The sequence below is a fragment of the Thermobia domestica genome, chromosome 14 (assembly GCF_964235325.1).
Source record: "Thermobia domestica chromosome 14, izTheDome1.hap1.1, whole genome shotgun sequence".
In the NCBI taxonomy this organism is placed as follows: Eukaryota; Metazoa; Arthropoda; class Insecta; order Zygentoma; family Lepismatidae; genus Thermobia; species Thermobia domestica.
The window spans coordinates 118,417,267-118,431,718 of record NC_137467.1 but is presented as its reverse complement, the minus strand read 5'-3'; the positions used below and the strand labels follow the sequence as shown (position 1 = coordinate 118,431,718).

The following is a 14,452-nucleotide window of genomic DNA, read 5'->3' as shown; positions in this document are numbered from 1 at the left end:
ACCCAGGGGCGTCATTTAGGGGGCAGGGAGAGGCATTTGCCCCTCTGAGTTTGAGATTTATATAGATTTTATCAATAGAATAGTAGTAAGTCAGTTAAAAACGTGAAATTTTACATATATCAAGGGGTCTTGCCCCCCCCCAAGCCAAATCTGAAATGACGCTACTGCCCGAACCCCTTCCGGGCCCGAAGTGATGCATGCTTTGTAGGCCCGAGCACGTGCAGATCTCTAGTGCAGGCGTTTCAAGTGGTGGGCGACTGCCCACGGCCTTGGATCTTTAGGGACCTCGCAAAGACCAACGAGCCTAAAACGATTTGTCACACACTTTTGTCGATGCAACAATAGAAACAAATATGAATTCGGACTTATTTACAGAAAAACAATACATAAGGCTTCAAACTAACTTTTCATCTATTCGTATATATTAGATCGCTAGCATACGAGACAGGCGGCGAGTTTATTTTAAGATTGCAATAATGAATGTGTATAAATCTTTATTGTTGAGATGAATTGTTTTCGATAAATTTTTTATTGTAATTAGCAATTTTTAAAAAGGGGGGCATTAAGGACTCGTAAACCTTACTCGCCTTGCTGTGCAGATGGTATGGTCAAAATCAATACTGGATAGTGAAAATGTAAGTGTAAAAGCTAATATGAAACAGAGAAACAAAAGAGAACTTCTTCAGAAGGGAATTGGGAGGGGAGGGGAGGGGAGTACAATACTGTAATACTTGAAATGCGTCTTGATCTGTATACTTCAACAAACTTTTCTTATTAGATTACGCAATTTCTAATTTCTTACTTCGATTATTCAAAGTATTCAAATGTTCTCGGAGGGAGTGACCGCCCCTCCCTTTAATCCGTCCGTGGTGTCATGCAGTTTGGTTTTTGCTACTAATTCAAAATGCTTTCCGAAACAAGTTGTCTTCTTGTGACTGCAGGGGGTGGAAGAAACAAACAAGTTGTGAAAGGAAGAAAGAAGTGGTTTTGGGCTCTTACAGTCCAGACCATTCTAACCACTGAGAAGTGAGAATCACAACGTGATTTTTCTGGTAAGAGCGTCCTTTTAAAAACAGCTAACAAGCAAACAGATGGTCAGCCCTCTCCCCTCTGCAGCATACTTTTTATTCTCTGTTGCCAAACTTACTGAAGAATATATTGCAATTAATCTAACGCAAGTAACGTAAATTGGAGACCGTGGTTGGATTTATATGGGTCTTGTGTATTTGTATTAAAAATTTCAAGTCATTACCTGCAATACTTTGTTAGAAATTACCATATTAAATTTTACATGCTATCAAATGGAGAGTTACAAACCTAAGCGAAGAGGTACCAGATCCCCTGAAGTCTAGGAACGTTGTTAACGCTAATGCTGGTTGTAAAACGGCTTTTAGGGCCTGCACACCCTTTTTGACAACATAGAATACGTTACTAGGTATTTTTTCTAAGTAATAAACAAATTTAGAGAGAAATTTTAATGTTAGGCCGTGTGGGGTGTAATAGAGCGTTCATCATTTGCGTGTGGGGTTCTTGGTTCGATCCAATCTCTCATCTGTGTGCGTGTCTTTATCTTCGGGGTTATCCCGTTTTCTCCCAATTTTGTCATTCCTCTGTTATCATCTGTATCATCATCGTCTCGCTTAACGTCGATTCAGAACAGTGGCACCTTTCAAGGAGTAACTCTGCCATGCAACTGTATTGTTTAATGCAAAAATAGAATGAGTATGATTAAAAAAAATATAATAGCAATATTCCATTTAGCTTAAACAAGGATTAAAACAACCTTGACTGTAAACAACTTACAAGTGAAAGTGAAAGTGTCTTGCCAGAATGATATAAAAAGCCTCACTTCAGTTGACAAAACATTCTATTCGATTCTCTCTTCCATTCCTTGTATTTGGAACACCTTAAGATTCTACGTTACGTCTGAAGAGGCTTCGATTCATTATGGCAGCACACTCTCCAGGCTTGTAAGTTGTCTTTTCCTATCTTACCTGATTTATGTTATGATGACAAATGCTATACAGATTGTGGGTAGGTCTCTTTGTGACAGGACCTAACTATCGAGGTAACGATTTATTCATCTTAATTCACTAAAAAATATATATAATATTTCTTTCATTCTTTCTTGTGATAATTATTATGTTGTGAAATGAAATGGATATTATCTGTATATTACTTGGACATGAATATTAATTTTGTATATGTACTTGAATGAAATGTGATGAGGATCTGTTAACAGATTTTATTATGCTGAACAATTAACAAAAGTTACAATCTGCATTTCGAGCATGGGCAGATATATTCAAACAGAATACATATTGATTTATGGGAGCCAAAAAAACATGTAAAAGAAACAAGTACATATATATGTGAATTAAGATGAATAAATCGTTACCTCGATAGTTAGGTCCTGTCACAAAGAGACCTACCCACAATCTGTATAACATTTGTCATCATAACATAAATCAGGTAAGATAGGAAAAGACAACTTACAAGCCTGGAGAGTGTGCTGCCATAATGAATCGAAGCCTCTTCAGACGTAACGTAGAATCTTAAGGTGTTCCAAATACAAGGAATGGAAGAGAGAATCGAATAGAATGTTTTGTCAACTGAAGTGAGGCTTTTTATATCGTTCTGGCAAGACACTTTCACTTTCACTTGTAAGTTGTTTACAGTCAAGGTTGTTTTAATCCTTGTTTAAGCTAAATGGAATATTGCTATTATAATTTTTTTTAATCATACTCATTCTATTTTTGCATTAAACAATACACAACTGATAGGAACAAATAGTGAAAAGCAGGAGGTTCGTTTGTTCTGAGCAACTCAAAGGAAATGGATTACGCGTACTTATTATTGTTTTTTAACCCCTTCGCGGTTGCCCAATGGAGTTCACCAGTGATGTCTTTTATAGCTGCATTAATTATTGGTTGAGGAGTCGTGGTGTCTCAGTCGTAGTGCCACTCCTGGTGCGAACCCATACCATGAGAGTTTGTGGTGGACACCATTGTTTTCCGGGTGTTTCTTGGGGTTCTCCTGCTTCCTCCCATTTTCATACCATCAAATTCCGTTAATTTCTTTCATGATCATTTACTTTCGTAAGGATCTTAAAAAAGGGACATTTAAATGAAGATTATTTTTTTCTTAAATATTAGCAACCTTGGCTGTGATACCTAGCCGTAGAAGGATCAGAATTTTGGAAAGTATATTAGTTCACCCAGTATATTAGTTCACGCAAAGGTTCTTCAAGACGGCTTCAAGCTCCCAAGTTCGTATGATTATAGGTGTATGGATATATATATATATATATATATATATATATATATATATATATATATATATATATATATATATATATATATGGAAGCTCTCTCTTCTATTCCATTTTTCCTCTGGTCTCAGTTTATTCATTATCTCATCTTTGCAGGAATATTTGGAATAGGACTCTATCATTTCTGTATTATTAGTTGATATATCGTGCTGTAAGAGATATATTCTTTTATTCGTAGTGAAACAAACTTTTACTTTAACTTAGAGCTAAGCGAGGTGGTTAATATTCGTATGGTCCCGGTTTCGATTGCAATGAAGGTGCTTGCCTTTGAGAAAAGTCAGAGTAGTGTTTTGAATCTCACTTTATAAAATAGGGCTTAAACTATATAGCCTTTGTGTTGAACTGTCATATTAATACCCAATCAAACAATCGAATGTGAATTTTACAGTTTGTTACATGACGGTGCATCAATGTAGGTTGCACAAAAAAACTCATTTTCTGAATTGCAATACAAAACATCAGTAGACCTGGTATTCCTGAACACCTGTAGACGAGAAGAATGTCAACAAACATTTCGATAAGACTAGTTGCCCCCTCCCCACTCCCTTCATTTGTAGAGGAGTTTCGTATTCTTAGAAGGGACACAAAAATCGCAAAGAAGGCTTGGTTGTTTGTAGGCATGCACAGTAGGGCCTTTTTCTCTCTCTCTTCTGTCATACATTGTCCATCTGTTTTGTAGTAGTGTTTTTGTCTGGTTCCATCTATATCAATCCGTCAACTGGATCTACTCTTGAACTTATTTTGATTGGTTACGTCCTCTAGTTCCGTTAACCGAATCCACTTTCTCAATCCGTCTCTTCCTTCCACTGAGCGAATCCGTCTTCTGATTCCACCACTCAATCCGATTCCTTTCAGAGGTTCGATCCTTTCATTTCACTAAAGGATTCCTTCTTTTGGAACGAATCGTTCCGGAACTGTCCATCACTAATTGAAAGTATGAATATTATCGAAGTTTCGGGTATTATCGAAAGTTTAAATATTATGAAAGTTTCGAGTATTACACTAGCCTGCGATGGAAAAAAGTGTTTATAGATTTCGGGGTGCTGATTTCAACGGAATAATCGAAAAAGCTCTATCACGTAGGGTTTTTTGACAAACGCACTTCTTTCTATATGCCTTGGCTCTTTCTGTGAACGATGTGTAGAAAGCATATTAGATAGGTTCTCGCTAGATGGCAGGAAGACTATTGATAACGTACTTTCAAATTTACGAGTTAAACATACATGAAATAAATATAATATTTTTCTACTAATTAAATTTAATTTTGGTATGGAAATTAACTCACATCTGTTTATTAAATTAAATTTTGTGCAATTCCAATGGCAAAGAATGTCATTTCTCATTATGGGATTGTTAGGTAATTTGTTTGTAAGTGTACCTATGCCAAAGGTGAGTTCATCACTTCGCTGGTTTCCAGCTTTCCCATTGGAGGCATTGTTTTCTCAGTGTCAAGTCCAGGCTGTGATTATTACGTATTTGTGGACGCAAGTACGGCAAGTCTCAGCAACGGGCGAGAGAGTGGGAGAGATAAAGGGTTTCACTCGAGTGGAGACTGCGTTACCGTACACATTAGTGTACATATTTTTGGAAGCTTAGCTTCATCATTCATTCATTTCATCTTTTCATTTCGTCACACTGTTTCACTCATTATCTACACCGTGACTTATGGCGTCTCAACCTGTCATTGGACAACATTCTGGCTTACCACCTATAGCACCGGAACCTTCTTGCTCATCCGGGAAACCGCTTAGACGACGTTGCCATTCTCTGGAAAGGATTTCTAGCAGTCAGGGTTCATCAGCTCGTCAACGTTCTCCAGTTGCATCCACAAAACTACCACCCGCTAAACGTCAACACAAGCTAAGCGATGCCAGCTCTGAGGCATCCATGATCATTGACATTCAGGATGACCGTCAGTTTCCAAACCTACCTCCTCCTAGTCGACCAACCATCCATTCTTTCCTGCTTCAGAACTTTGATCCAAAATTTTCAAATCCAAAGCTACTTTTAGTACAGATCACAAAATACTTGCCTCGGGCGAACATCACTCAAATCGTCAAGACTAGGAATGGCATGATTATTAAGACGCCTGACCCGGAATTTCTCCGTACGACACGGAACAAGTGCAGCTTTGAGATTTTTGGCTCCAAATCAACCATGACAAAGCTTAGCGACCAACGCCCGAAACAGCCACCACCTCCGAGGAAATCACCAACATTGTCTGTCGTTATACGAGGGGTAGATCCGAGCTATAGTGACGAGGAGGTCTTTGAAGAACTTAAACTGGAAGGACACAGTATCATAAAATGTATCCGAATCAAAAACGATCATGGGTTGACATACATGGTGCGGGTTCTCACAAACTCTCAACAGACTATCGATGAGTTACTCACCCGTGGCGCCTATATCTATAAACAACGCCATCGTGTTGAACCGTCACGCACCTCCGCTTCTTTACCCCTTCGCTGTGAACGGTGTCAGGTATATGGTCAACACTCTACTTCCCAATGTAGAAATCCGTTCAAATGTGGTTACTGCTCCGGCCCACATCCTACAAGAAGCTGTACAAATTTACAATCACCTCCAACCTGCTCCACGTGTCAGGATCATTCTCACCCGACATACAGTTACAAATGCCGATCTAAACCAGCTCCGGAACCAACAAAACCAGAAACTGTGGCACCATTACGCATACCGGAACAAATCCAACCACCCGCCAATCCAGTCTTACAACAACCTGTAACTGTCCATCAGCTTCTCACCTTCCTTACTTTCTCGCTACAGAATATCCATCCATTCTTTCGAGATCACATCGCCCAACAAATTCAAACCGCGGCTAAAGCAATTTTCCACGCCAATATCTGCCCAACATATTCCGGCAATAATGTCTATTATCACTCAAATGCACTCGAAACCGAGGTTTAAGAGCTATCCTCTAGCCATCCATATTATCATTCACTGCATTATGGCGCTTTCTTTCTTGTTCTTAAATATCCGTTCTTTACCAAAGCATAAGCCGCTCTTCGAAGCACTTTTACTCGAAGAACAAATCCATGCCTTTATCCTTAATGAGACACATCTCACATCCCGATTGTCATGCCGCATACCTCGCTTCCAATTGTTACGTCAAGATAGCACTTTACCTGCTATGCGAGCCAATGGGGGAGTAGCGATTGGGTTTTCACCTTCTATTCCATTTCGGAGTCATTCTCCGGCTCTGCACAATCTTCCTGAATACCTTATCACATCATTATACTACAAGGAATTGTATGTGACTGTAGCAACCATATACATCCGTCCTGGGCACGATATTCCGTTCAGCTTCTTTCAGTATATCTCAAATACCTTCCGAACCTACATAATTATGGCAGATGTGAATCTACATAGCCGGACACATACGCAACGGGACCGTTTCCTCAATTACATCACCAGTCATACTACTGGAGTGACTCTGCCACTTCCAAAACCGACTCGTCCCACGAGTCAGACTACTCCAGATATAGCTATTGTTTCGAGCAACATATCACATCGTAGCTGTGTTAACGTTCTTGATCTTATTGGTAGCGATCATGCTCCAATCAAACTAGACATTCAGACCCGTGTAACTACCACTTCTCAGCCTTCTCCTCACCGTACTATCTATCGTTACGATAAAGCAAATTGGACTGCCTACAGATCGTATCTTCAGGATCATCTTCATCATTTACCTCCACCAACTTCAGAATCAGAACTTTCTGAAACTCTGGATGCTCTGGTCAATACTATACATAACGCCACAGACAAATACATTCCTAAGTCAACAGTTTCGAGTTTTCGCCCCTCTTTACCGCCTCACTACTTACCACTGATCAAACGGTCCCGACAGTTTTATAGAGATTATGCTGCCACTGGCAACCTTGACTCTCTTCATCATTACCGGCAGTTGCAACGAACGGTGCATAACTACCTTAAAGCTTACAAATTGCGATGCTGGGTCAAAGCTTGCAACAATCTCGGTTCACTTTCACACCCCACTCAATACTGGAAACGATTCCGGCAACTTACAGGTCGCAATACTCGCACAACATATCCTCTTATCGACAAGAATACTCCGCTGCATACCGATACAGATAAGGCAAATGCGTTTGCAAGGTATCTCCAGGACATCTTTACACCTCTTGCACCTGACTATCCCCATCGTTCGCATCCAGTCGACAAACTCAATCTGGATTCTCCTCATCTCCAGCCTAATGTTAATCACACTCTGCCCGACAACAATCCACTTACTGCACCAATCTCTATCTCTGACGTCACTTCAGTTGTAGCTCACAGACGTAACACAGCCCCTGGCATGGATTCTATTACATATAGACACATTAAAGAAAGTCCGTACGTAGTCTTATATCTGCTTTGTCACATCTTTACATTTATTCTTCGCACTGGCTTTGTACCTGCTGACTGGAAAACTTCGAAAACTCTTATGTTTCTCAAACCACATAAACCTGTTGCTTCTGTTAGCTCATACCGTCCAATTCAACTAACATCGACCTTCAGTAAAATATTGGAACGGATCATTGTCAAACGTCTTCATTCATCCTTGGCACATCATGACGTCATTCCACTCGAACAAGCTGGTTTCAGACCTTCTTTTAGTATTAATGACCAATTGCTTCGCCTCTCAAATTCCATATCTAATCATTTTAACACAGGCAATCCATCCTGCTTGGTCCTGTTTGATCTCGAGAAGGCATTCGACAAGGTCTGGCATCCCGCTCTCATCTATAAACTAAAACAGCTTCGCCTGCCCATTGCTTATCTTCGATTCATCTTTAATTTTCTTAGCTGTCGACTGGCTTACGTCTGTATCAACACTAGTTTTTCATTTCCTATTTTTCTTCATTCTGGAGTTCCCCAAGGATCGGCTTTGTCGCCCTTACTATATATCCTATTCGTTTCTGATTTCCCAGCAATCCCAGATTCTGTTAAGCTCTTTCAGTATGCCGATGACACTGCACTTTTTTCCACGGGAAAAACATTTCATCAGCTCAATTTGGCTCTCCAGGATGCTATCAATGCCTTTGTTGATTGGTGCTCCCACTGGAGACTGAAAATAAACCCAGCAAAAACTCAATCTATTGTATTTCTTGCTCCGAAGCGTCGCTCCCGTGTACATCGCAACCCAACACTCTTGAACCTCACTGTACAAGATGTACCTTTAAAACCTACTCGCAGTGTCAAATATCTAGGAGTAACCTTCGATCACCATCTAACCTGGACAGCACACCTGAAAGATATCTCCAAGAAGGCGTACTCTCGCCTCAATCTTCTGAAAAGTCTTGCTGGAACTACCTGGGGACTCCATACTCATACAATTCTGAACACATACAAAGTTTTTCTCCGCCCTATTCTCACGTACGGATTTACAGCTTGGATATCTGCTCCGACCTCATACTACGAGAAATTACTCATCCTGGAACGTCATGCCTTGCGAATCGCTTTTCGTATCAAATTGCCTAGTCCCACTCAAGATCTCTACAATAGACTTACATTTCCGCACATCTTATATCATCTAGAAACACTACGTACTAAATATATCACCCAGCGCTTGCACAACAATCATCCACTCCTTCAGCAAACTTTTGCCGACCACGCTCGAAGTGCCTCCTCCGTTGCTGCTCTGTACCCTCCGCTTTCATTACTATTCACTTTGTACCGTTACACTCTGCCTCCAGATCACCCTGACGCCGTCTACTACGAGCCATACGCTACAGCCGCTCATCTACCTCACATATGGCCATCATACGCACAGTAACACCTTCTGTACTAACAGGGCTCCTGTGTCTTCATTAATGCCTAGCGTCGCCCCTAGGCGAGAAGATAACCTGCATTTGTTCCACTAACAGAACCTATGTGTTGTGATGTGTTTCGCACTTCATTTCATCATCTCACATAATATCATTACCAGTTATTACTTCCTTCACTGAAGTATGTACCTACCTTACCTCATGTTTATGATTAAATTCCATAAAGACCGTTACAGTATGTGCAATAAAGTTTTGGATCTACCCATATCCCCACCACTGATTCCTGCACATCGTACTACATTTTCTTGCATCTCTTCCCCTACAGAGGGCGTAACCCTCTTCGGGTAGTAGCTAGCGTGCGCTAGCTGGACAAAAAAAAAGGTGAGTTGATAGTGAGTTACGATAGCCAAACGCGAGACGCATGTCTTTTGCTCTCCCTACAATTTCGTGATTTTAAGCGGAAAATAAACTTCTTTTATTTCTAAAACATTATAAATATTCGTACGAACATACTGTGCGTGACTTGTGCAAATTCTAGTGCTGTGCAAGTGAGAACAGTGGCAAAAGTGGCGTGTGAAATGTGTATGTGCATGCTGCTTGCACGTAGATAGCAGTAGCTTAGATAGTTAGCACACCAAGAAGCACAACACGAAGCCGCCATTGCCATTGACTTGTCTTGAGGGTGTTTGTGGTCTGAGTACCAGGTTCAACTTGTGACCCCTTGCCTCTTAATTGAATGCGTATGTAGTTGAGTTTCGAAGCAAGTGATTGAGATCCTAAAGCGCAACTGACGCAGCTTTAGTTGGATATTTTTTGTTTTATAGCCAATGATTGTGGCTGGCACCAAGATGAATGGCCCTCATGAGGGTGTGGTCCTGAATTTATAAAATAACGTAGTCTTCAGTGCTGATTAGTAGACATAGTATCTACTAAGATGTCACAGATGATAAAGATTTTAGTGATGGCATCCTGTGCTGCTCTTAGCTGTGGTAATCGGATCTTGATATTATGATACACCTGAAGAAGGTGCAGTTCACAAAAGTGATCCAAAAGTTCTTGGAAGGCAGAACTAGTATGATCAGAAGAGTCAACTTAAAGTGGCGAGGTATAGTTCAACTGCTGTGATGAAGAACGGGTTTTCTGCGCATACGTAGTAGTAGTATGAGTCTGAGTAGTTGGTTTGGTGGTTGAACTGAGAGGACTAGCAGAGTCCGAATGAAGTGCTACTGCGACTTAATATGTTATGAATGGTTGCGCACCCTTTGAAGTTTGCAGGATGACTCCCACCACAGTTTGGACATTTCATTGAAGAATCGCGTGTTTTCCCGGAACATTGATAGGAAGCATGAGGGCCGGTGAATTTAACGCATCGTGAGTCAGCATAGCAAGATTGCATGTGGCCTAATCGTTGACAGTTGTAACATTGAACATAAGGTTTAGCCCGAAACAGCTCTATCTTGACTTTGTAGAACTCTAAGTATTGCAAGGAGGTAATATTCATAGCGTCCGTAGTCTTCCGTAATGTCACCAGATATAATGGTATTGGGATTCCACCTTTGCCCCTCATTTGGTGGACATTAATAACTGGATAACTTCTATGAATGAGATCATTCTTTATATTGTCCACTGGGGTATCAATTGGTAGTTCACGAATGACCACTTTAAGTAATGGGTCTTGAGGTGCCATTTCCAAGGCATATTGGAGCTTAAATTGTTTGCAGAAGTCAATCAGAGCGTGATAATCTGCTTGAGAGTGACATCTGTATTTTATGTGCGTCTTATAAACAGCACAATATGGTATGTCTTTGCAAGCAGTTGATGCACCTTGTGTAAGTTTATAACCCTTACCATCAGGGTAATCATAAATAGTAAGTGATTTAATATAGCGCTTGATGGCAGGAGTTGAATGAGCACTAGACGTGCTATTTACTGCAGGAGTAGGTGTATCAGACTGAGATACATTCATTTTGCCTTCGTGAGAAAGATCTGTGATATCTGATGTAGCCAAAGATTCAAAACTGTTGGATGTGGGTACTGGAACAGTTGTCTCTTGTCGCGGTTTAGCAGTATGTTTCGGTACCTTGAATGGTGGTTCCTCAATCTGTAGTTGCTGAGTGCCTTTCGAATCATCCTGAGAAGGGCCGGAAGGGTCAGTACTTGATGCTGAAGTTCGAGAAGAGGTCGTGGTAGAAGACTCCGGACGCCCATAGATGTCTCTATGATGTGCTGTAATATGTGGTCCTGAACACCAGCGACAATTACTGTCTCTAGAATAGATATCTTGAGTGTTGAGTAATCTTGGATCTGAAGGTACAACTAGCGCATATTGCTAATGTAAGCCCGAGGTGTCCTGAATAAGTACAGTTCGTTTGGAACTTGCTGAAGCGAACTCGAGAAGTAAGGTCTGTCCTCAAAGAGTCCCAACGATGTATAATAAGCCGCCATTTCGTGAGCTGAATCAATTTTTGTTCAGAAATTTGGGCGTCGCCGAGAACACAGAACTCTCGTCTCTGATTGATCGGAGAGACTCAACTTCCCCGGCCAATCACAGAACTATATAAGAGAAAGACAGAGCAAAGAGTACTAGCCACAGAATAGTCTTTTCAGATAATTCTGTGAGCATCATAAGAGAGAGCTAGTGTGTAAATAAAGAACTAAAAATTACATACACAGTACACACACCGCTTCCTGGAGAAATATGCATTGTTTTACGCAGGCTGGATCCCCCTATCGTGAGTAAAGCTTTACGCTGGCCATATAGGTTGTATAGCCTTTGCCGACAATCGGCTGACGTGAACACAATACTATCTCTTTGGGATATCATTACGGAGGCAAAACACAAAACCTAGAGAAACCTTAACCTTCTCACCGAAACAAATTTGGTCACTAACCAAGAAGTGCGGCCCTTTCCAGAGACATGCCAATACCCCGGAAGAAGACACCAAAGAGAAGACCGGCGGAGACAAATACACAGATGGTGCAACCAGAGTATGAGGCCTACATGGAACCTTTCTTGAAAGTTGCTCCAGTGATCATCCAGGATGTCTACTCAGGATTTTCTGAACGCGACGTAATCATAGCCATAGCAAGAAAACATCACAGATACGAGTTTGAAGTGAAGCACTTACGTGAACATAACTATAGTGTATATTTCAGAACAGAAGTGTCGCGGAGCATGTTCCTGAAGATCTTCCAAAACGCGGATCCAGCTATGACTTTCGGCTAAACGTCAGTTATCCTGCAAGAACACGATGATAAGCAACACGAAACTGCAAAATCTCCAGATCCTCAACAAGATTACAAGACAGAGGCAGAGAAACCAGTACCCACACAGGTGAAGAAACCACACTCCGGCTCTTATGAGGGCCGAAATGCAGGTGAAAAGTCAGGTGACGAAGCCACACACAATAGAGAAATTCGGCTCTTATGAGGACCACAGAGAAACCACAGCAGAGAAGAAATCGGCACAAAAAGAAGAAAGCAAAAACCAAGACAATTCTACCCAACGGGAAGAAGCTCAGAAAGAAGCACAAAATGACCCGACGGAGGATGGCGATTTCCAATTAGTGAAGAAGAAAAATAGAAGAAAACCTGATGCTACTACCAAGGAGTCAGAAAAGAAGCCACAACGAGAAACAACATATACTTGCGTGACCAAAGGAGTTCCTGTCACAAGCAGCATTGAGGCCATCAGAACAGCAATCACGGAGCAGAATATTAAATACACCAATCTCATTCGTGTGTAAACGAAAACAGGCCCAGCGCCTATACTGAGACTATTCTCAACCACTGCAGACGACGTAGACAAGCTAACAACGCATGGACTAACAGCCCAAAATAGACGCTATAAAGTAGAAAACTCCAAACTACAGCCAAGACCGTTGCCCTGTTGGAACTGCTACCAGTATGGGCATCGTCGCAAGCAATGTACAGCAAAGCAAATATGTTTCCGTTGGGGTGAATCTCACTTAGAGGACTATAGAAAACCTATTAACAAATACTCCTGTGCCAGTTGCAAAGAAGCCAACCATAGAACTGGAAGTAGCAGCTGCCCGAAAAACCGAAGGCACATAAGCAACACAAATTTACCGATATCTCAATAGAAGAGTCAGCTATCACAACTGGCCCTTTTCAGGACCAGAACATACAAATAGCAACAAAGAAAGTTTTCTCCATAACTATAAATACACTGACAATAACATCCGGTAAGCTTCACATCACTAGGCCCACCTATGCTGAAAAAATAAAAGAACAAGAAAAACCTACTAGCACTGATGTCTCTGAAGACAAGACCATCAATAGGAATAAGGAAATCCAGCCTCCTCATAATACACTCAGTAGTAGCAGCAGAAGGAAAAGATAGGGGAGGAAGAAGTAAGCTGCAGCCTGCAATTCGATGACAACAGCACAGACATGGACTACGAGACGGACATTTTTGCACGTTAAAAATAACATATGCCCCACTAACAAAACACTTCCCCATTACAGACAACACAGGTTTGTATTAACACTTAACAGATTTTAAGACTGGTTTACAATTAAACAGATAAGTTATTAATTTATTACTACAGTCTTGTGTACATGGATTTTTCCACCCTTCATATGTGGTTTTGCCATGTAAATACTTATGCATGCAGCATGACCGATTAAGGGTTTTTTCCTGGTTTCCAGGTTCTTTGTCCTTCTCTCAAAACATAATAAATCTTCTCTCGATCTTTCCTATCTTCTTCTTTACTCTTCTTTCTATCTACACATTTATAGATTCACGTGTAAATTTCTCCGTTTAAGATAGAAGCCGCGACATACGTTCCCACCCGTCAGATGCTATAGTTCACTAATTGCATGTGAGGAGAGGCATGTGGACAGATGGTTGATGCCTTACTCTCTATCAGGACGGGATATCCTGAGGGGCGTTCTTATTTATAATTTTTCAATTTCTGTTTTGTATTCCAGTGCAGTTCGTTGCACCTAGTTGGAGACAGCAAGTGCTCCCGAAAAACCAAAAACAAAAGCCCACAATATCAATAAAATGTGTCCCCAGTTCAATACGCTTGATACGATAGAAGACGGCAAAAAGAAAAATTGACCAGCCAGGGGCATGCCAAATTAGCTCCTGGAAAAACCAATTCCCCAGGAACTGTTAAAAATCTCAATGTGGCCCCCTTACCCCACACTACGGACCGAAAACCCCACCAGTCCGACGCCCTGTCAGCCAACTGAACTGCACCCGATCCGGCCCTTACAAGAGCCACACCCAGAAACACAGCCCGATCTGAAACAAAAACTGAGAAAGCGCTTGTGCAAGGAGAAGACAATCTGGCCCTTTCAAGAGCCATTT

General features: G+C 41.1%; 1 protein-coding gene across 1 annotated transcript; it reads left to right on the top strand.

Annotated features, from left to right (window-relative positions):
- Positions 1-6,296: 6,296 nt before the first annotated feature.
- On the top strand, positions 6,297-9,945 carry LOC145669970 (uncharacterized). Its single transcript, XM_081738313.1, has 2 exons — positions 6,297-7,699; positions 9,939-9,945. The coding sequence occupies exons 1-2, from the start codon at positions 6,297-6,299 to the stop codon at positions 9,943-9,945; spliced, it is 1,410 nt and encodes a 469-aa protein (XP_081594439.1).
- The last annotated feature ends 4,507 nt before the right edge of the window (positions 9,946-14,452 follow it).